The following is a 24,281-nucleotide window of genomic DNA, read 5'->3' as shown; positions in this document are numbered from 1 at the left end:
TTCAAATGAGCCAATATTTGGCATGAAATTTAAAAATGTCTCACTTTCGACATTTGATATGTTGTCTATGTTCTATTGTGAATACAATACCAGTTTTTGAGATTTGTAAATTATTGCATTCCGTTTTTATTCACAATTTGTACTTTGTCCCAACTTTTTTGGAATCGGGGTTGTATAAGATTATCAAAAATCTTATAAATTTTTGCCAGCATTTCTCAAAACAGCAGCATTAATTTTACAGCATGGATAGAGATAACGACGGTCTTCACAGCAAGAAGATCCTGGGTTTGAGCCCAGCGGCCAGCGAGGGCCTTTCTGTGTGGAGTTTGCATGTTCTCCCCGTGTCTGCGTGGGTTTCCTCCAGGTGCTCCGGTTTCCCCCCACAGTCCAAAGACATGCAGGTTAGGTTAACTGGTGATTCTAAATTGACAGTAGGTGTGAATGGCTGACAAGCCCTGCGATAACCTGGCGACTTGTCCAGGGTGTATCCCGCCTCTCGCCCGTAGTCAGTTGGGATAGGCTCCAGCTTGCCTGCGACCCTGTAGGACAGGATGAGCGGCTACAGATGATGGATGGATGGATGGATAATAAAAGGCTCTCTTATCTTAAGATGAGAAAAAGGAGACAGGAAATGAAGTGAATGACAAATAGGATAAACATGTCAACTTTTGAATGTGTGTGGGTGGTAATGTTATCTTGTAAAGTGAGATATAATCTCTCCAACCTGTCAGTGACTACGTTTACATGCACATCCAAATCGAGCTGCTGTCGGTAATCGAGCTGAAGGTCCCAGCAGGGTGCCAGAGAAATCCAATCCTACATGCAGTGTTTAAATCGAGCTATTGCTATGAGGTGCATTGTGCACCCGAGCCACAGGTGGCGCTACACGCCCCATCGTGTTGGTACACTTCCGGTTATCGTCATGAAGAAGAGCTATTCAAGAGTATAAACAAAGTGACTACAGGCGGAAATTAGCATGCACTGCTATAACCTGGGACAGACATCTGTCCTGACCACAAGGATAATGTTTAATTTGTGCACTGTCCCTTTTAAAAATAAAATAAACTCTAAGAAGAGTGTTTGTAGTTTGTATGTACGAACAGAAGTGTTCCTAATAAAGTGGGCGGCTAAGGTGAAGTGTCATGCCGACCGAGGCTGTTTTTTCGACACAATTCACAGCTATGCAACAGCTGTACAGATGTATTTGGTGATACAGTAAGTGAGCTAAATTTTAACAGTGCAAACAATGCCACAAAAAGAAAAGATTCATGCCGTTGTCATGATTCGTTGTCATGCCGACCGAGGCTGTTGTGTTTCCCTTGTGGTCTTGTCACTTCCGGAAGGGGCAGTGCTGAAGTAAGTAGCTCGAATACGTAGCTCAATAGGGTATACATGCACTAAGTAGCTCGGCAGAAATCGCATAATCTAGGTCGTGTAGCTCGATTCCAAGAAATCAAGTTCGGTTCAATTTCAGCCGAATTAAGGTGTATACATGGCATTTTGAACTTCGATTTCAGTCGAGCAACGGCAGAAATTCGATTCTCTCTATGTGCATGTAAACGTAGTGTGTGTCAACCTCCATTAAAAAACAAAAACAAGCCCCAGCACCCTCTGACTGAGTCTCTGGTCTTTTCAGTAGCTGGGCACAGTCCTGGGTGATACCGAGATGTTTCCCTGTTTGTTCCTCGTGTGTGTGTGCGCGCGCGTGCGTGTCAGTGGCGGCTGGTGAAAAAAAAAAAAGTATTGGCGGGGCTGGTGTGCCAATAGATTTCCCTGCCTAGTCCAGTATAAGCATTCAAATGAACAGTCAGAAAATGACAATTCCACAATAATAATGTAATTTCCTTCTCAAGATCAGCAGTTTCACAGATAAAGTAAATTAACAATTTACAGCTATATTAGGCTCCATTTATGCTTTGGAAAAGAACGGTATAAAATACAATACTCAAGTTCTTACACACACACACAAAAATCAACAGCGTGTGTGTGTGTGTGTGAGAGAGAGAGAGGGAGTGAGTGAGTGAGAGTGCGTGCGTGTGTGAGAGAATGAGTGAGTGTGGGGGGGGAATCACTTTCATCATGTCCCCGCATTGCTAGTTCAAAAGCACCACAAAATTTAACACAATCGATGATCTTAGATAAAATATGATGGTTTTTATCTACCTCTTCATTGTGCCTTCTTACAGCAATGCGGTGCCCATCGTCTAGCTGCGCTGCTATGCTAATCCTTCCGAGCACAGCTAACTTTATGCAGTTTTCCATGTGAACTCTTGATCTTTCATGCTTCTTGATGCATTCGGAGAGGTGCTTTAAGTCAGTTTGTCCAGACTGTGTCCACGTCAAATCACACCGGTCACTTTTGAAAAAGATGCAGGGAAAACAAAAAAGCGCATTGGCTGTTCTACAGCCTGTCAGCCACAACTTGCGCTGGAACCAACTCCTGCAAAAAGTCCTGTTGTAGGCTTTAAAGTGCATATCCTGGACCAAATTCATTCTTTTTTTTAAATATGAAAGTATGTCCCTTTACACACTCATCCAGAAGGGAAATTTTACACAAGGCCATCTGTCTACAGCAGAAAAAAAATAAAATAAAACGCGTCTGGAAAAATCCCAAGGGAGTCTGGAGCCAGATTCGTGACGTCACCTGCGGAAGCGCCAGCAGGCTGCGCGAGCTTGCCCGGTTTCAGTGCACAGCCTGTGTAGACCAAGTTTAGCAGCTAGCGAGTTTGCATTGAAATATGGAATTGTCACCTGAGCGCAATGTGGGAAACGATGAGTACTAATCCCATCAAGATTGGTGTTGCTACACCCTCCTACGATACATCTGTTAACCATTTTAATAATTACGTGATAACGAAGAAATTTGCAGAAAACCACCAGGTCATTTTCTCATAAACAAACCAGCGCTGACGTAGGATTCAGAAGGAGGCGTCCCGCACGCGACGTCACGAAAATCAATGTTTCCCTGGAAATCCAAATGCCAAGTTTTTTCAGAGGCGGACCAATTCGCCTCAAATGGCTTGATTTCAACTGAATTTTTCTGGTATTGTGCAAGGTAAAAAAAAATTGCAGAGAATGCAAATGTTACAGATATTTGACCAAAGTTTAATATAAAATACGAGAATTACATTGATCTTGCACCTGAATTTACCCATGATATGCACTTTAACTTTCTCCTTGGTTGGCTGGGTGATGTTTATTTAGGGCTTGTCGGGTCGCAGCTCCTTAACACGGATTTTTTTCCACCATCATCCTTCTCACGAAAGGGTAGTTCAACAAAGATCTCACCGAATTTGGTAGGAGCTGCCCCTCAACTGTCGTCGTCGCCATCATCTCTCTGACTGAATGACCTGAGACCTCAAGTTTATCAACATAGCAACCAAAACTTTCCCACATTTTCTGTAGCAGAGGCGAAATTTCCAGCACCCCAAAACCATTAAATTCAGCAATGCTGATTGGCCAAATATTTATTATTTTCCCTTAGCAACCATACACGATTGCAGGGGTGTAGCTAGGATTTTTCAAAGGGTGGGGTCACACACTGACTGGCAGCCTGAGCACATTATCTCATCTCATCTCATTATCTGTAGCCGCTTTATCCTGTTCTACAGGGTCGCAGGCAAGCTGGAGCCTATCCCAGCTGACTACGGGCGAAAGGCGGGGTACACCCTGGACAAGTCGCCAGGTCATCACAGGGCTGACACATAGACACAGACAACCATTCACACTCACATTCACACCTACGGTCAATTTAGAGTCACCAGTTAACCTAACCTGCATGTCTTTGTGGGGGAAACCGGAGCACCCGGAGGAAACCCACGCGGACACGGGGAGAACATGCAAACTCCGCACAGAAAGGCCCTCGCCGGCCACGGGGCTCGAACCCGGACCTTCTTGCTGTGAGGCGACAGCGCTAACCACTACACCACCGTGCCGCCCCCTGAGCACATTATGTAACAAAAAATATTTTCCATTGCTAGTTTTAGGTAGCTTAGAAACCGGCTCTTCCATTCAACCGGAGGAAACCCACACGGACATGGGGAGAACATGCAAACTCCACACAGAAAGGCCCTCGTTGGGCACTGGGCTCGAACCCAGGACCTTCTTGCTGTGAGTCGACAATGCTAACCACTACAGCGTGCGCGCACACGATTTTTTCCAGTGTATCCAGACTCCGTTGGCTACAGCAGCTCATTTGTGTAGCTAGGGGGTCACACACTGACTGGCAGCCTGAGTACTTTATGTAACAAAAAATAATTACCATTACTAGTTTTAGGTAGTTTAGAAACTGTCTCTTCCATTATTGCTGTTTCTTCCACGTTTTCTTGATGTGTTCTAGAAACGCCACACTAAGGCCCAATCCCAATTCTAATTTCTACCCCTTCCCCTCCGCCTTCCCCTTGGCCCTTCCCCTTGAAACTGAGCTACAAGGGATAGGGCTTGAAATTCAACCCTTACGTATTGGGATAGCCCTTCAACGATCGCATACGTCATCGCGTACCTCCGTCAGCGTTTACGTTAGCAAAACGCGACCAAATGCGTCATTGGCTGCGACCAGCCGCTACAGTCAGAGCCAGAGGCAGAAATCTCTGCTGGCAGGGTGTGATTTGTTAACTAACACCACTGAATGGGATATCTTTGGCGCTTCGTGCACCACATCCGACAGAATGAGGTGTCAGAACACTCATGTAAACAATAAAAGTGAGAATAACAGAACAAAACGTACGCAGTAAAGCAACCGAAAACAATACTCACTCCCAAAGCTTTTTAGCAGCAGCTTGGATTTCAGAAATCGCTGCTCATTCTCAGCTCGAAAGCGAATCAAGCGGCGTGTTTCCTCTGGATAACAACTTAAAACACGTAAATAATGGAGAAAATACATTTATGACAATCTTTCGCCGCGGGAACCGCCATCTTTCTGAAATCCGCATGAAATCTCGCTGAAATCCGCATGGCATTGTGGGAAGTCACTCAAACCCCTTCGTTCGGAGTCAGCTCCAGGAAAATCTCCGTTTGGAGGGGTACAGAAGCCCTCCCCCTTCCCCTACCCCTCCGCGTTAACTGGGATTGGGATACCCCTACCCCTTCACGTGAACGCGTAAAATGGAGGGGAAGGGCCAAGGGGTTGGTCCAAGGGGTGAAATGGGATTCGGCCTTTAACTTGGCTTCGAAGCCACAAAATGCAACGTTAATGGAAAAAAAATATATAATAAATTGCTTACCTCTCTTCACGTCAAAAGGAGGAGAAAAGTTTCGCTTGCTTTGACATGGCGAATTATTAACACAAGAGGAAATACTCATAATTCACAACGAAAAAGACTGCAGCTACACTGGCAGCTTGACTATGCTTTCTAGTGCGATCATGTTGCGCTTGCACAGGACCGAGTCAGTCCTGCGCACCTTGGCTTGTGCACCTGAAGGCGCGCCTCAGGCTGCGCACGCACTTAAGCTCCAGCACATGCGCTATTAACAAAGAACACCTGTCTTTAATGAATGAACAATATTTGGGCTATTTAAGGACTGCGCCCATGCAAGGACGATACAAAGTATTATGCCGCATCTAGTGTGCCTTACAGAGCCTTGTTCCCTGTCCTTGTTGACCTCCTGGTTTTTCGACTCCTGTTTCTCGTCCCTTGATCTTGTATAGTAGTGGTCCCCAAACTACGGCCCGCGGGCCGGATACGGCCCGCCTCCACATTTTGCCCGGCCCCCTGAACAATACCAGAGACGCATTATGATTTTTTTTTTTCAGTCTGGCCGCGTGATCGCGACTTGTACATGCATAGAACGTAACATTCTATTCCACCCTTCTGCAGTCTGTGCCATATCTGAAACCCCTCCCTCAAAAAAAAAAAATCCTGGACACACCACTGTCAAATAACACGGAATAATGGCGAAAAGATTAGGTAAAAGAAAAATAGATTCAGAATGCAGGGTATTTAACCTGCAGTGGACAAACGATTATTTTTTTGTTCAATGCAAAGAAAAGGCTGTTTGTCTCATCCGTCAAGAGACAGTGGCTGTATTCAAAGAATACAATCTGCGCCGACACTATGAATCCCGTCACAAAGACAAGTATGATAGCTTGCAAGGCCAAATGCGAGCAGATAAACTCTCAAAGCTAAAAAGTATACTGTTAGCTCGGCAGAATACATTTGTACGCCAAGCTCAGCTGAACCAGTCGTCTGTTCGAGCGAGCTTTCGGGTTGCTCAACTGATAGCTAGCAGCGGTAAACCCTTCACTGATGGAGAATTTGTCAAGAAATGTTTGAATGCTGTCGCGGAGGAGGTGTGTCCCGAGAAGAAAGATGTCTTTAATGCCGTGAGTCTGTCGGCGACTACAATCACAAGACACATTGAAGAACTTGGGGGTAATGTATATGCCCAGCTGCAGCAGAAGACGAAAGAATATGACTTTTTTTCATTAGCACTGGATGAGAGCACGGATGTGCAGGACACAGAGCAGCTGCTAATTTTTATTCGTGGAGTTAGCGCAAACTTTGAAATGTGCGAGGATCTGGCAGCCCTCCAAAGTCTCAAAGGGACTACGATGGGGGAGGATATTTTTGGCAAAGTATGCCAAACCATGGAAGACTTGAACCCGGACTGGTCAAAGCTTGTTAGCATCACGACTGACGGAGCTCCTAGTATGGTGGGCGCGTCTCGGGGTCTGATCGGGCTCGTGAACCGGGAGATGGAAGAACGGGGTCTTACCGCCCCGCTACAAGTCCACTGCCTAATTCACCAGCAAGCACTGTGCTGCAAAGTGTTGAAGTGGGATTCTGTCATGAAGGTTGTGGCGTCATGCATAAACTTCATCAGGGCAAAGGGACTGAAACACAGGCAGTTCCAACAATTCCTGTCTGAACTGGAGTCTGCGCATGGCGATGTGCTTTACTACACAGAGGTCAGATGGTTGAGCCGCGGCAGAGTTTTGAGGCGTTTTTACGAGCTGCTACCTGAGATAAACGCATTTCTTCATTCAAAAGGCAAAACGGTCCCTGAGCTGATCGACCCAGAATGGAAATGGCACCTAGCATTTTTAACAGACGTGACAGAAATACTGAACAGCCTTAACTTGCAGCTACTTACCTATATATGTTCACACTGATGAACATATATAGGTAAGCTTACTTTTCTGACTTGAACGAGCCATTCTGAGTACAAACAAATATAATCATAATGAAATCTACTGAGATAAAATCGGTTCTACAACCATACTGGTAGTGAAATGTATTGTGTTGGTAGGTGTTGGTATCAGTTCGGTTTCATAGCCTGCTTGCTTTCTGGTTTTCAGAGTGAAGTTGATGAGAGAGAGCTGCAAACAGTTGTGTCTACAAGAAAGTTAATGTTCCATGGTCTTTTTTTCTGTGAAAAACTTGAAGGGTTATTTGGTTATTATTTATTTCATAAATAGTGTTATTTATTTCATTAATAATATTATTTATTTTCTGATTTTTTTTTCCTGTCAAGATCCCAGAAAGGGTTAATTTTTGGTTATGTGTGGCTTTCTGCAAAACAATAAATGTTTACGTTTAGACACCTCTGCGATCGTCACACTTTTTGTTACAAACTGGCCCCGGCCCGCCTTCAGAGAAGGGAAAAGTTATTTGGCCCTCACAGGAAAAAGTTTGGGGACCCCTGTTGTATAGTTTTGCCTCTGATATTCTGTCCGCGCCTCGACTGACCTCCTGCCTGTTTCCTCAATTACGACTTTGCCTGCTGTTTCGGACTGTTTGCCTGTTGTGCGTTTCACGCACTTTATGCTCATATCACACTGTGTATTATTTAACATATCTGCACTTACATCCGCCTCTCCCGCACACTCTGACAAACTGAGTTTTCGCGCCCAAACCACAGGAAGTCAAGGTTATAGAAACCCTAATGAGGCTGAGGTAACAATCTAGTTTTTTTTTTTAAAGAAAAGTTAGAAAAATTACAGTGGGTACTTTTCTAATATTCTTATTCATACATTGAAAAAAAATGTATGATCTGACGGGGGGGGAGAATCACGGGCACCCCAGAACCCCCCCCCACCCCTGGATTGGCTATTTCGCTGCACTTCTGGGGCGCTTTAAAGGTCCCATGGCATGGTGGTTTGTTGATGCTTTAAACGGGCTTGTGGAGGCTTCCGGATGTTATATCCGCAGCCTTTCTCGAAATGAACCCTCAGCACGTAAATCTAGCCTCCTGGGAGAAAGCCCCATTTCAGCGCTTTTCCCATTGCATCGTTTTGCTAATGAGAAGCAGGAGGCGGGGAGGGGGACGGGCTTGACCAAGCTGCGTGCGCACACATACTCACTGCTATCAGCGCCTGTAGCCACGCTGCTAAGACAAAACCCCGTTCTCCCTCGGACTCCTTTCATAAACTCAACGTGACACAGAGAACAGAGAGTCACTATGTTTACATGCACATAGAGAGAATCGAATTTCTGCCGTTGCTCGACTGAAATCGAAGTTCAAAATGCCATGTATACACCTTAATTCGGCTGAAATTGAACCGAACTTGATTTCTCGGAATCGAGCTACACGACCTAGTTTATGCGATTTCTGCCGAGCTACTTTGTGCATGTAAACCCTATCGAGCTAGTTGTCGAGCTACTTCCGGAAGTGACGAGTGACGAGACCACAAGCGGGAAACACAACAGCCTCGGTCGGCATGACAACAGTAGTAGCGAGCAGCAGAAGAGGTCAGGAGGAACAAATGAAGAAGAGAAAATGGCGATGTAGAGCTCTCTGAAGTGTGGGTGGAGCACAGAGGACGGCAGGACAAAGCTTCTGGTACTAATAGGCTTTTTATTGTCAGACTTTTCAGTTTAACAGCCTACTTTTATTCTTGAGAGAAAAACAAACACACACGCGCGCGCTGTGTTCTAGTCCCGGGATGAGCTGTCCCCTCTGCTCTCCCTCTGCCTCCTTAAATAGGGCGCGGTTACTGGGAAGACACACAAACACAGGTTAATTACCGTCAGGTGTAGTGATTCTGCCATTCACCTTCCCTGGCTCCGCCCTCCTGTCACAGACCGGCGCTTGACCACGCCCCCACTGCCACAGGCAAGCAGAAATGTGCACTTCTGGAGCAATGAGGAGACAGAGTTCATGCTCATTCAGCTTAAGGAGTTGAATATATTAAAATTCATGGACGGGAGAAAAACGCGCAATGGAGAACACGGAACTGATAACTTTGTTTACACTCTTGAATAGCTCTTCATGACGACAATCGGAAGTGTACCAACATGATGGTGCGTGTTGCGCCACCTGTGGCTCGGGTGCACAATGCACCTCACACAATAGCCCAATTTCATTGTGTGCATGTAGGATTGGATTTCTCTGGCACCCCTGCTGGGACCTTCAGCTCGATTACTGACAGCAGCTCGATTTGAATGTGCATGTAAACGTAGTCAGAGAGTGTGTTCGGAGTGGTAGTTTACGAACATATAATACCCTAGGCTTGAACACGCACTCCATAACCAAAGAGGATAGAAGCAGCAACTACAGCAACATATCGCTTATCCAACAGAAGACATGCATTGCGGAGCAATAGTCAAACATAAGCTCATAAGTTACAGTCAATTTCCAGACTAAACTCAGTTTAACAGAGCATGCTGCATGCTCTTTAGTTTTGTAGCGCAGATTACCTGGCTAACTGCAGGAAGCGGTTAGCTGCACAGCTAATGTAGCCATTGCTAGGCTAACGCACCGATTTTAAAACACGGCAAAACGACTTAACAGTTATACACTTACTTGTTCACTGTTTGTGGCTGATGCGGCAGGGATGCTTGGTACGGACCCAGGCTTCAGTGACAGTTGATGTGCAAAACCTGCCCTGTACTGTCCCAAGTTGTGGAAACATTAATCAGGAAAATGCTTCCGACAAACATACACCGTCTTAGGTAGACTCGACGGCGTATTATTGAAGTAAATAAAATTAAGCCACTGCGTCTTCAGGGGCTCTCCCGTCGGCAGTAAAAACAGACTCTTTTCTGTGTTGTCACATCCATGTACAGCGCAATTTCCATGTTTCGCTCGCTTAGGTGATGCCATGTTGTTGTGTCCTCTATGGTCTCCTCACTACAACTGGGCGGGCAATCCATACAGTGGGTGGGAATCCAGAGGGAGGGCGTGGGGATCATCTCCCTTGCTGACGTAGTAAAGGGAAGAGCTTATCAACGCGCCGTTTTGACGCGCCATTCTCAAATGCTGGGCATAGTTTGGTTTACACATTATGAAATTTCTAGCCACTGGGGTGACTTAAGAAGGTCAGAGGAACTCATTTTAACGTTAAAAAACCTCAGAAAGTGAAAATTTCATGCCATGGGACCTTTAACGAGCGCCCAAGAAGAGAAATGATACGAGTCTGTCGGTGGAAATTCACTGTTGAATGAGAGTCAGTTGGTGGAAATGTTGTTTAAATAATTCAGACTGCATACAGGCACACACTTAAGTAAAACTGACACTGATAAAATTTGTAAAAAAAAAAAGTTTTATTTACCAGCTCAAGGTCAGTCCGTATCGTGAAATACCGTGACTGAGATCTTGAAAGTGCTGACCCAAGGTCACGGTATTTCACCATACGGACAGACCTTAAGCTGATAAATAATTTTTTTTTTCTTTAGGCCACACCAATTTAATTAGTTGGTTCTCTGATTTTTTCATGAAAAATATGAAGCAAGCGAGCGAAATAATAAAATTTAAAAAAATGCTCTGATAGTAAAATTAGCGGTGGAAATAGAGGGCTTTCAATCAACGATAGACTTACAGTCAGTCAATTGAACACCTACAATGCACAGAAAAAAAATATTTGACCAGGAGTAGGCTACTTCTGGTGGCTAAATACTTCAAATGATTTTTTGTTTGCCCCTCACATCAATCAATGAAATATATAAATCAAACCCACTGCCACAGAGTTGTTGTCCAAGTTGGCACATTGTAGGGTAACAAGCTCACGGCATCTTGAGTACAACTGTGCAGTTTTCCCCCTCTTGAATTTCGACACATCTGTAAAAGATTTTACGCTTCTGTTCGCTGAATATCCTAACAATCACAAACACAGGCTTTGCAGGATTCCCCTCCACAGCCATGTTTCTTCCACAAGTCTTTAGCTAAAGTGAAAGGGGCGATTTGATTGGTTTTCAGCGTCACGTGACCTCAACCTGCAGTCTTCAGCATTTTGAACCATCAGCCACGATGTTTTTCTGTTGGTGGGAGTTTGATTTCGATTTTTTTCTTCATTTTCTTCAAGCAGAGATTCCGAAAACCAACTAATCGAATTGGTGTGGCCTTACCAAATTCTAACAGAAAACGAGAGCGCCGGGGCATCGTGGCTCAGGTGGATAAGGCGGGGACCCGGGTTCGATTCCGACCCGAGGTCATTTCCCGATCCCTCCCCATCTCTCTCTCCTGCTCATTTCCTGTCTCTACACTGTCCTATCCAATAAAGGTGAAAAAAAGCCCCAAAAAATGTCTTAAAAAAAAAAAAAGTGCCCAAAAGGGAAAACTGAGCCGAGCCACCATTTTGAATCCTCATTCACGGCTGTAATGCAAATTGCTTCCTCCTCGGTATACAAGTGCACTTCCATGGCAGGGAAAAAACTACATTTTGCCGCCTATGTAGTCCCCTATTTATACAAATAGGAGCCATTCAGGATTCAGCCATGTTTTTGCTCGGCGTTAGCAACAGTTACTAGCCTAGTAAACTAGACCCACTCACCTAGTGGCCAAAAATATTTTTGCCTACGAGTGGGTCTAGCCTCGGACCATATCAACAACACACCCCGGGCATCAAATCGTGCCCGCTAATCACAACGCAAGGTTTTTGTTTGGATTCTTTGGGCGGGCTTTTGCAGGAGTGACGACAAGGCTGCGTGACGCTGGAGAAAGCACAGCAGGAAAGATGGCTACAGCTAGTGAACAGCGCTAGTTTGACTCCGCTTTGGAATCAGTTTTAGAAGAATTAGACTTGGAGTTTTCGTTGAAACATGAGCAGGAAGAGGCTCTCCGCTCATTCCTTTTCAAGAAGGGCGTTTTCGCTGTTTTGCCGACCGGCTATGGCAAAAGTCTGATCTACCAGCTGGCTCCGCTCGTAGCCAAAAGGATGGGGCTAGTTTGTGCAGTACGAAGAATTAATAAACAGCTTTGAAACATTACTTTTTGATTGTTTCTTATTTTCCCGTTATTTTAAATTTAAGGGAAATTATTTCACCAAACACCACTAAATAAAAGCTCTCAAACAGTTTAAGCAAACCCTTGAAAAACACTTGAAAAAAAAAAAGTGTATGTTAAGTATGTGGTACAGACCCCAAATTTGTGGTCATTATCTCCAAACTTCTTAATATCTAGAACCTGTTAATTATTACGCATTTTGAAAAATTATTTATTTCACGGCCTCCCCCACTGCTTTCTGTCGCTCTGACTACGTCACAGTCACTGTTGCGCTGATTGGTCAGAGCGTTGGCCTATACGCACAGAGACAGTTTGAAAGGCAGCGGGTTGTTCCTCCCACACCCTTCGGAAATGTCTACGAGCGAGGCCAGACTAAATATTCACATTTACTCTGGCTTGCCAGGCTAAACAGTTAGAGGTTTTTAGCTTTCTCCTGAAATGTTTTTTTTATTTCTTCTTCCTCAGGGTAGTAAAACTCACTTTCGCTGTGAACACTGTCGGTATCGCTATCCATGCTGTAAAATTAATGCTATTCTCCTGAGAAATGCTGGCAAAAATTTAAGATTTTTGATAATCTTATAAATAAATAAATCTTATTTTAAAAAAATAAATAAAATGATGTTTGCTGTTGTGAACAAGCGAGTCGCCAGAGGTCCGTAACCGGGCTCTGAACCGGAGTCCGTACCGTAGGATACAGACCTGCTCGCCAGCCAATCAGAGCGCAGGATTTGATGAAAACCCCACCGCGAAAAACTCATTTTTTAATAAAAAAATCTTCTTATTAAAAAAAGATTTATAAGATTATCAAAAATATTATAAATTCTTACCAGCATTTCTCAGCATAATATCATTAACTTTACAGCATGGATAGCGATACCGACAGTGTTCACAGTGAAAGCGAGTTTTACTACCCTGAGGAAGAAGAAATAAAAGAAAACATTTCAGGAGAAAGCTAAAAACCTCGAACTGTTGCTAACGCCGAGCAAAAACACGGCTGAATCCTGAATGACTCCTATTTGTATTAATAGGGGACTACATAGGTGGCAAAATGTAGTTTTTTTTTTTCCTGCCATGGAAGTGCACTTGTATACCGAGGAGGAAGCAATTTGCATTACAGCCGTGAATGAGGATTCAAAATGGCGGCTCGGCTCGGTTTTCCCTTTCGGGCGCTCTCGTTTTCTGTTAGAATTTGGTAAAGAAAAAAATAAATATTATTTACCAGCTTAAGGTCGGTCCGTATGGTGAAATACCGTGACCTCGGCCTTGAATACTGACTTTCAAGACCTCGGTCACGGTATTTCACCATACGGACCGACTTTAAGCTGGTAAATAACACTTTATATTTTTCCCCCTCCACATATGGGAGGGCGGCGCCCGAGCGCCCCCTATGGGCCAGCCGCCACTGGTGTGTGTGTGTGTGAGAGAGAGCTGAGCTGACGGACCTGTGCGCCTGGCTGCAGAAGTCGCAGAGGTTGAGGCTGCACACCTCACAGCGCTGCTGGGCCTCGGCGTCTCCGCACAGGTCGCACACGGCGCTCCGATCCAGCAGCAGCGTCTCCATGAACACTTCATCCAGCGCCAGGTGGTCTGTGGTGAGCCCGTCCACCCCGCAGCGCGGCAGCTCCACCTCACTGTCACACTCGGGGCACAGCAGCACGGTGCCCGGACTCTCTCTCTGCCCGCTCAGCGGAGAGCACGGCTCCAGCTGGCGGATACAGTCCGCGCAAAACGTGTGCAAGCAGGAGAGCAGTTTGGGTTCTCGGTACCGGCGCTTACACACGCGACACCGCGCCCGGGACCCGCTCCCAGCCCCCCGCAGCGGCTGACTGCTCGCTCCGAGCTCTTTCACGGTTTCATGAACAGATTTTTCCGCACTCGCCGACATCGTAACACTGAAAACAGTCTTCCCCAGTTATTCTCCAAAATAACAAGAAGAAACCGCTTTTAAACTCGAATATATGTCGTTATTAAATTCCTCGCAGTCTGTCCGACAAACACTTCCCAGCAATCTACTCCCAGCAAAGTTTTACTTGCGCACAGGGTTGCCAGATCTGCGATGTATAAATCACCTTTTCAAAACATCGCTACAAGTCGAGTTTATTTCTACAGCGCTTTAAAGCAGGGGGGTTCAAAGTGTGGGAGAGTCAGTCCCCCCCCCGAGAGCAAATAAACAACAGCGCCCCCCTTACAATTTTTGTTGTTGCTAATGTTCCATTCGTATTAAAAAAAATGGTTGTTGTACAGGGGCGGCACGTTGGTGTAGTGGTTAGCGCTGTCGCCTCCCAGCAAGAAGGTCCTGGGTTCGAGCCCCGTGGCCGGCGAGGGCCTTTCTGTGTGGAGCTTGCATGTTCTCCCCGTGTCCGCGTGGGTTTCCTCCGGGTGCTCCGGTTTCCCCCACAGTCCAAAGACATGCAGGTTAGGTTAACTGGTGACTCTAAATTGAGCGTAGGTGTGAATATGAGTGTGAATGGTTGTCTGTGTCTATTGGCCCTTTTCCACTACCCTTTTTCAGCTCACTTCAGCTCGCTTCAGCTCACTTCAGCCCGATACGGCTCGCGTTTCGACTACCAAAAACCAGCACGACTCAGCTCGTTTCAGCCCTGCTTAGCCCCTAAAACTCGCACCGTTTTGGAGTGGGGCTGAAGCGAGCCAAACCGTGCCAAGTGAGGCTGGGGGCGTGAGCAGACACTCCCCTGTGCACTGATTGGTGAGGAGGAGTGTCCTCACATGCCCACACACGCCCCGCGAGCGCGCTGGGATCTGTAAACACCGCAAACCCGGAAGAAGAAGAATTACGAATTGCGAGAATTTCTGAAGCCTTATGCGCCTCGCCTCATCTATACGCTCTTGCCAGTATCTGTTGGCGTTGTCGGTGACAACAAGCCACAGCACCAAGACCAGCAACACTAACGACTCCATGTCCTCCATGTTTGTTGTTTACTATTCGGGTCGTGAGACTACCGCTTAAAAGCTCACTGAATCAGTGACATACAGAGCATCGTGGACGAGTTCGCGGAGCGCAAGGCTCGCCGTATGCCCTTCAAATAATGCGCGCAGTAGGCTATTGATGTTTTATTATGAGCCATGTACAGTATGTCGCCTAATGTTTTTTTGTTTCTGAGTTACATGTTCGTTTGAAGGACTTAATGTACAAAATAACATAGTTGCACCCCGGAGTGTTGAAATTGGTAAACACAGTGCATTCAGTGAGGTTTGCACCGCCCTCCTTTTATTTCTGACTCTTCCTGTCACCACTCTGAGCGCTCATTCGTATGCCCTTCAAATAATGTGCGCAGTATAGGCTATTGATGTTTTATTATGAGCCATGTACAGTATCCTAATGTTTTTTGTTTCTGAGTTACATGTTCGTTTGAAGGACTTGATGTACTAAATAACATAGTTGCACCCGGTAGTGTTGAAATTGGTAAACACCGCAGTTGCGGACATTTTGTAGCCTAAAATGATGTTATGATAAGCTTTAATAAAGGGCCCGGTCATTTGCCCCGCCCCCGGCCCGGCTCTGACTTGTTCCGCCACTGTCACTGATGTCACTGTTTGCGCTGCTTAACGACATCACGTGACGTCCACCCACTTTCGCTAACTCCACCCAATGTGTCCACCCACTTCCAGCCAGCACGGTTCAGCGCGGTTGTAGTCGAAATGCAACTCCAACAGCCCCGCTCAGCCCGACTCAGCTCGACTCGGCACGGCACGGCTCAGCCGCGTTTGTAGTGGAAAAGCGGCATATGTGTCAGCCCTGTGATGACCTGGTGACTTGTCCAGGGTGTACCCCGCCTTTCGCCCGTAGTCAGCTGGGATAGGCTCCAGCTTGCCTGCGACCCTGTAGGACAGGATAAGCGGCTACAGATAATGGATGGATGGATGTAGTGTAACTCTGAAGGAAGACTGCTCCATGCCTGAATACCAGTGTAAAGGAAACTAGATTTACCAAAAGACTTGACCCTGGGTATCTGCAAGGATGATGCACTAGATCTTGTATTGATTGAATGAAGTTCCTTTGTATAGCTGAAGCCTTGGGCCAAAAAATTTTGGGCAGAACCATTTAGAATTTTGAAAACAATCCGGTCCTTCATGATTCAATAACCCGCTTCACATTGCTACACTTTTCATGTTTTCAAAGATCGGATCCTTGCACAGGGTAAAGCTATCAAAGATGAATTAATGAACAAACCAAATTACAGATGCACAACTTACTACAATCACTCAAAGTCGAAAACAACTTGATTTGCAGAAAAAATAATAGAATTAATCTAATGCATGACAGAAACCGATCCTTGGACCCGAAGATTAAAAATCAAGCCGCTGTAGTAACGCATGAGTATTACAGTATCGCGAGAAATCAGCGGATCAGGCAACCTGCTTTTACACTTAATGATATTTGAGAACTTCGCTGTCCGACCAATCGGCAAACGCGTATGCATTTGTGGGCGGGACTTACGTTACCACGCGCTCTGATCGAGCAGCAGTGTCGCCATCTACTGATCTACATCTGCTCTGGCCAGAAAGACTTTGCACCGTCACGTGACCCCATAGCAACGGTAACTACGCCGCCATGACAGGGGGCACGCTTGGAGTGCTTCATTCATGTTTTTTTTTTATTTTTTAAATGTACAAATCGTTTTGAACGAAAAAGACATACATTTTTTAAATTTACCAAAAGTAATTCATTATCAGGAGAAAAATAGAGACATTTCTAAACGTAGAAGGGGAAAAATGAGGGGAAAAAGCATTCAGCGGGGCTCTGTGTCGAACAGAGAGGTCAAAAGTTGGTACCCTATGGGTCCATGTGGCTCCTGCTTATAAATAAAATTGTTTTCTGATCCCATGTCCATACAGTAAATATAGCATATATTATAGACCCTTTTCAGTCACGTGACCTTCGTAAACGCGACCACCATTTTGGACGGACTTCGGCTCGAATTGGTTTGAATGCAAGGAAGGCGACAAACGGAGAACATACAAGAAAAAGGAGCGAGATGCAGAAAACACCTTCACTATCCAGCAACGTAGGGCATTTACAGGGCGAGCAGAGGGAGAAATAACAACAGTAACGACACATTAGCAACGCCGTACAGAAATAACGGTTTATGGCACAGACCCTTTCGGTTCTCGCTCATCTAGCTGCTACAATGACTGCTTAGACTGCAACAATAATACCTAACACACATTTAAGTATCCGTTGTAAAGACGTGAAACTCGTCGAGTGACGAGTGTGTTCATTGATAAGTTAACACAATCTAAAAGTAGACATACCATCACACTGCCCTGGCGCTGTGTACAGTTTACCTTCTATGGCTTGTGCACTCACTATTTGCCATTACTTTCTCCAACCATTGTTACAGATTACAGGGAACGGCCTGGATTTAAGAGACAAATACATGTTCGTCTTGTTTTGAACACTTATTTGTAGGCAGTGCTTAATTTGTAAAGTGGGAGGTCCCGGAGCGCAGAGGATGAGCGGCTCCGGTGCGGAAAAAAAGAGGGGGAGAGGGGGGCGCGGCGCTGCGCTTCTGGGCATGTTTTGTAATAACACTGCAAATTAAGTTCATCTGCAGATATTTTGTGGATGTCGTTTCATGAGAGAAATCAACAAGACAGATATCAAAATCAGACATTAACACTAAATAAACTTGCATTTTTTATTTAATTATTTGGGTTTTTTTTTTTTTGTTACATAGTCAAAAGAGGTGTCGGATCACCGGATCCAGTGTAAATAGCTGCCGGAGCCAACGCCCGAGGTTCCGGAGCGCACTCCGGCTTGCTCCCCTCAAATTAAGCGCTGTTTGTAGGACACTGCCTCTGATCTGTCCTACAGTCTACCAACAGCAAAGGAACACAACGCTAGCTAATGTCGTTAGCTAATAGCTACTACAGAAGAACAAAGAGGTTACAATGGGTTATTTTAGCCTATTTGGTTACACACTCGCCGCCACAGAATGTTAACAGCAATGTAATGCCTTTTCTAGCTAATTTTATTCGTCTTACCTCCAACAAAGTGGTCACTACACAAGCGTTGGTATGCCGCTATCCATCTTCTCTGTCGGTCAGCATCTACCGGGATCCGATAAAATGATAACCCTTGCCTTGTTTGTTGATGGTTACTACATCCAGGTGCACAACAATATAGTGGCATGATGGAAGTCTTTCTGAAAATAAACACTTTCTTTGCTGCCGTTCCTCAATGCTGGCTGTGGTAAACTACTGGTAGTACATGTCCAAAATGGCGGCCGCGTTTGTCGTGACGTCACGTGAAAAGGGTCCATACTCGCCTCATCTCTTGCAAGCATCACCAAGCTGTGAGCAACGTCAGGGCTTGTAGTATTTTGGTTACCTATTTTGTTGACTGTCTTTTGTTCAAAATACAGTGCTGTGAACTAGATCTATTTTTGAAATAGTAAGAAATCACTTGTTCATGAATTGTCTTATGCCTCGGTCACAACCGGCCGTACATGCTCCTACGGCCGGTCTACGTGCAAAAACGCAAGAAACGCACGGAGGGCACACGTGTGACGTGCTGATTTTTGAGCCGTAGACTGGCCACAGACCGGCCGCAGAGGTTCTTTGTCATGTCAAACAAACTCTACGGGCGCTTACGTTTTTTTCAGGTTGCAAGACAAACTTCCAACGTGCGTCTTTCTCCACGAACAAAAATAAACACAGCGATTTGGGAAATGCCAAAAATCGCACGGCCAAAAAATCGTACGTCCGGTTGTGACCTAGGCTTTAGAAACATTACAGGGGTGTAGCTGGGGGGAGTCCTGGGGTGCCCGTGACACCCCCCCCCTTTGTCGGACCATAGCCTACATTTTTTCAATATAGCCACATAGGAATATTAGAAAAGTGCCCACTGCAATTTTTTTTAACATTTTTAAAAAAATTAGATTGTCACCTCAGCCTCATTAGGGTTTCTATAACCTTGTATGGACTTCCTGTGGTTTGGGCATGAAAACCCAGGTCTGCAAAAGTGCAACACGATCGCACTAGAAAGCACGGTCAAACTGCCAGTGTAGCTGCAGTCTTTTTAGTCACGAATTACAAGTATTTCCTCTTGTGTTAATAATTCGCCATGTCAAAACAAGCCAAACTTTCCTCCTTCTTTTGACGTGAAGAGAGGTAAGCAATTTATTATATATATTTTTCCATCAAAGTTGCATTTTGTGGCTTCGAAGCTAAGTTTTATTGTGGCGTTTCTAGAACACAACATCAAGGAAACGTGGAAGAAACAGCAATAATGGAAGAGCCGGTTTCTAATGCCGCTTTTCCACTACAAACGCGGCTGAGCCGTGCCGTGCTGAGTCGAGCTGAGTCGAGCTGAGCGGGGCTGTTGGAGTTGCATTTCGACTACAACCGCGCTGAACCGTGCTGGCTGGAAGTGGGTGGACACATTGGGTGGAGTTAGCGAAAGTGGGTGGACGTGACGTGATGTCGTTAAGCAGCGCAAACAGTGACATCAGTGACAGTGGCGGAACAAGTCAGAGCCGGGCCGGGGGCGGGGCAAATGACCGGGCCCTTTATTAAAGCTTATCATAACATCATTTTAGGTTACAAAATGTCCGCAACTGCGGTGTTTACCAATTTCAACACTACCGGGTGCAACTATGTTATTTAGTACATCAAGTCCTTCAAACGAACATGTAACTCAGAAACAAAAAACATTAGGATACTGTACATGGCTCATAATAAAACATCAATAGCCTATACTGCGCACATTATTTGAAGGGCATACGAATGAGCGCTCAGAGGTTGCAACGGTGACAGGAAGAGTCAGAAATAAAAGGAGGGCGGTGCAAACCTCACTGAATGCACTGTGTTTACCAATTTCAACACTCCGGGGTGCAACTATGTTATTTTGTACATTAAGTCCTTCAAACGAACATGTAACTCAGAAACAAAAAAACATTCGGCGATATACTGTACATGGCTCATAATAAAACATCAATAGCCTACTGCACGCATTATTTAAAGGGCATACGGCGAGCCTTGCGCTCCGCGAACTCGTCCACGATGCTCTGTATGTCACTGATTCAGTGAGCTTTTCAGCGGTAGTCTCACGACCCGGATAGTAAACAATAAACATGGAGGACATGGAGTCGTTAGTATTGCTGGTCTTGGTGCTGTGGCTTGTTGTCACCGACAACGCCAACAGATACTGGCAAGAGCGTATAGATGAGGCGAGGCGCATAAGGCTTCAGAAATTCTCGTAATTCGTAATTATTATTCTTCCGGGTTTGCGGTGTTTACAGATCCCAGCGCGCTCGCGGGGCGTGTGTGGGCATGTGAGGACACTCCTCCTCACCAATCAGTGCACAGGGGAGTGTCTGCTCACGCCCCCAACCTCACTCGGCACGGTTTGGCTCGCTTCAGCCCCACTCCAAAACGGTGCGAGTTTTAGGGGCTAAGCAGGGCTGAAGCGAGCTGAGTCGTGCTGGTTTTTGGTAGTCGAAACGCGAGCCGTGTCGGGCTGAAGTGAGCTGAAGTGAGCTGAAAAAGGGTAGTGGAAAAGGGCCATAAGCTACCTAAAACTAGCAATGGTAATTATTTTTTGTTACATAATGCACTCAGGCTGCCAGTCAGTGTGTGACCCCCCCCCCCCCCCCCCCCCCCTTGAAAAATCCTAGCTACGCCCCTGCATTATTTAGTACTAATAAGCACATTTTGTTTCACAAGTGTAGTGTAAAGACTCTAAAATTAAAAATAAAATTCAAAAATCAAAGTGAATAGCAGAAGTTTGATATCAGCTTTTCAATATATCTGCCAAAAAGTTAAAAAAAAATTAAAAACCTTACAAAACCTTTGATTTGACCTTTCAGAAGGATCAAACAAAAGCTGTGATAATCAAAAGGTAAATTTTCTTAAAATAAACACCACTTACTTGATATCAAATCAGTAGCCTTGGCGAACCACGAGGTGAATTTCGTTTATCTTTTTATCTGCCGATTATCTTCCGATACTACGAAGTTATAACGAGGTTTCTCTGATTTCGTTTCTGGTTCTGATTGGTTACGAAGTTTATCAAGAAGTAGAACGGGTAATCGAACTTGATCACGATAAGTGCTGATTGGTTATGAAGTTTCGTTATTGTTACACTCATTCTTACAAAACGATGACATAGAGGCTTCGCCACTCGTTCTTGTGTACCTTTGATAACGCGAGATCAACTCTTTGTATTGCGAGATCACGATTCGCCGTTCTGGTGACTGTAATGCTTATGTGTATATGCGCATGTGCAGTGAGTTATTGTTACACTCATTCTTACAACACGATGACATAATGGCTACTGCCTCGCTTCGCTTCTATGAGGCAGTAGCCACAAAAACCCAATGGTATGCTCACTTCGTTTCCACGAAGGTCAGAATTAAAAAATGAATTTCACAACTGCAGCTCGGTGCTCAGTCTTGTACAGTGAAGTGAACATGTGCCTCAACACAGCCGTTCAGCAGAGCCTCACTTTCACTGAGACTTCAAGTGCATTTACATTCGGGGATCCTTCAGAGCATGTTGTGCGCGCTTGGGACCTGGTCATTATGGGAAACACCTGATACTGATTTGAGTGCAATCAGGATGCTGTTTTCACAGAGACTTTGTGAAGTATTTTGTCGGGTTTGTGGGGTAGACAGATCTAAGTGCAGGAAGTGTGTTTATTAGCAGGCATGACATTTACACAAACAAAACTGAAAGCAGAATCATAAACATGGCTAGAAACAAACGTGACAGTGATAATGATAATACTTCACAAAGCCTTTGTGTCCTTATATGCGCGTGCTGATTGTGCTCAAATCAATATCAGGTATTTCCCATAACGACTGGGTCCCAAGCATGCGCACAACACACTCTAAGGATCCCTGAATGTAAATGCATTTTTTAAGTCCCGGTGAAGGTTGGACTCTGCAGAGCTGTGGTGTTGAGGCTCATGTTCTCTTCACTGTATAAGAATGAGCACCGCACTGCAGTTGTGAAATGATTTTTTTTATTCTTACCTTAGTGGAAATGAAGTGAGCATACCATTGGGTTTTTGACCTTTCCGTTTGACATCGAGTCCCACCACGGCACGGTGGTGTAGTGGTTAGCACTGTCGCCTCACAGCAAGAAGGTCCTGGGTTCGAGCCCCGGGGCCGGCGAGGGCCTTTCTGTGTGGAGTTTGCATGTTCTCCCCGTGTCCGCGTGGGTTTCCTCCGGGTGCTCCGGTTTCCCCCACAGTCCAAAGACATGCAGGTTAGGTTAACTGGTGACTCTAAATTGACCGTAGGTGTGAATGTGAGTGTGAATGGTTGTCTGTGTCTATGTGTCAGCCCTGTGATGACCTGGCGACTTGTCCAGGGTGTACCCCGCCTTTCGCCCGTAGTCAGCTGGGATAGGCTCCAGCTTGCCTGTGACCCTGTAGAAGGATAAAGCGGCTAGAGATAATGAGATGAGATGAGATCGAGTCCCACCAAATGTTTTTTCCCCATTTTTCCCTTCTATGTTTAGAAATTTCTCTCGTGTTTCCCCCAATGATGAATTACTTTTCATCTCATTATCTCTAGCTGCTTTATGGTAAATACAAAATCTGATGTCTTTGTTTCGTTCAAAACAATTTGTACATTCAAAAACACAGCAAAACCTTCCTATACCGATTGTTGGTAACTTAAGCCAGCGCCCCATAACGATCCCACAATTCCTTGCGCGCTCCACCTGGATGTGACGTAAAGTGGAACTGCTTTAACTGTATCGAGAGCACCTCGATTCACTCTCTCATGTTCTGACTACTGGAGTGGTCGGACGGACTGTAGGCACGCAAGCTACAGTGTTGAGACTAACCGCTATTGTCTGAGAACAGCCTGTTCAAATTAGTTTCGGCCGAACTTTTGAACGACCCGCTAGGTTTCAGTGATATAGTGGTTTTGATTCTAAACCTTTGCAAAGTTTAACTACAGTTAAGTAGTTTTCCACGCTAAGAGGCATTTGCGGACAGCTTCGCTCCTCTCAGCCTTTTTCTAGTCGACGCATCACCGGAGGTTTCTCCCGAAGCACCGTGGACCAGCTAGGCCTCCATCTCCCTGCTTCGTTTAGCCGTGGTTGGACGCAACTCGCCGCTAACCTCCTCTCCTCGGACCGCGACCCTCAGCGCGGACATCGGAGAACGAACTTCCATCGCATTGAGTAGGCACTTGGGCAAATTTTAGTAATTTGTAGCTTATTCAGATGGTTGTTAGGGTCATGTTTAAGCTTTGAGCTGTTTAGCATACCCGCTCAGACACGGAAGGTGCCTTTTATTGTTTGTTTTGGTTCTGTTTTTCTTTGAACTTGTTAAACAGGGTATCTTGCATGTTATGTCTTTCCTTAACTCCATTGCTAGCTTCCCTATCTGATTAGCAGCGCAGCGACAAGTTTGTTATTTTAAGCCCCGAGGCTGGACCGCTACAAGGCCTTGTCCTCTCCATCCAACACCTATTACTCTTCCCCTCTCTCTCTCTCTCTCTCTCTCCCTCACGTTGAGTTCTTTGCCTAGATAGTCTGTTGGAAATTGTTGTTAAGCACTGTGTTTGGATCCAGCTGTAACGTGGCCAGATTCTCATTAGCAACTCATTGCTAGCTACCTCAGGGTGATACGCTAGCTGGTAGGCTTGTGTTCTCGACTAGGCCTGCAGGCGCCATATTCCCCGATGCCATTTTGGTACCTCCCTCATTGAGCTACCTGTGATACGTCACCTAGTTTACGACATCTAGGCATTGACCGCCATTTTGCTTAAGCATTGCTAGAGTGGCTAGTCGTTAGCATCTGCCCACAGACACACACACACACACCTACACACACGCACGCATCGGCTTTCCCTAGTCACACACACACACGCACACACAAGGGATTCTCTTTTCCTATCTCTCTCTTTCTCTCTCTCTCCCCCTCTCTCCTGCCCCAAACCTATGGCCCAGGTGTAATTGTTCCATTGTTGTGCCTTGTTATTACCTTTGCCCGACATTGAATGTATTTTGTGAGATTCTTATTAGTGAGTAGTAGACAAATAAAAGCTAATCAAATTGAATTACATTTTACTTGTTCCTGTTGTTTATTCACAAGGTCAACTATTTAGAACTCCTTTTTCCTTCAAATTTAGCTTTTG

General features: G+C 45.4%; 1 protein-coding gene across 1 annotated transcript in view; it reads right to left on the bottom strand.

Moving 5' to 3' along the window:
• trim45 (tripartite motif containing 45) overlaps window positions 1–14,172 on the bottom strand; it is a 42,933-nt gene extending 28,761 nt beyond the window's left edge. Inside the window, exon 1 of the mRNA XM_060929577.1 lies at window positions 13,605–14,172. Coding sequence (XP_060785560.1) covers window positions 13,605–14,047 — 443 coding nt within the window. The 5' untranslated portion in view covers window positions 14,048–14,172. The remainder of the gene's footprint in view (window positions 1–13,604) is intronic.
• Window positions 14,173–24,281: the final 10,109 nt, after the last annotated feature.

The sequence above is a fragment of the Neoarius graeffei genome, chromosome 9 (genome assembly GCF_027579695.1).
Source record: "Neoarius graeffei isolate fNeoGra1 chromosome 9, fNeoGra1.pri, whole genome shotgun sequence".
NCBI lineage: Eukaryota > Metazoa > Chordata > Actinopteri > Siluriformes > Ariidae > Neoarius > Neoarius graeffei.
This window is presented reverse-complemented; position numbering and strand designations above follow the sequence as displayed.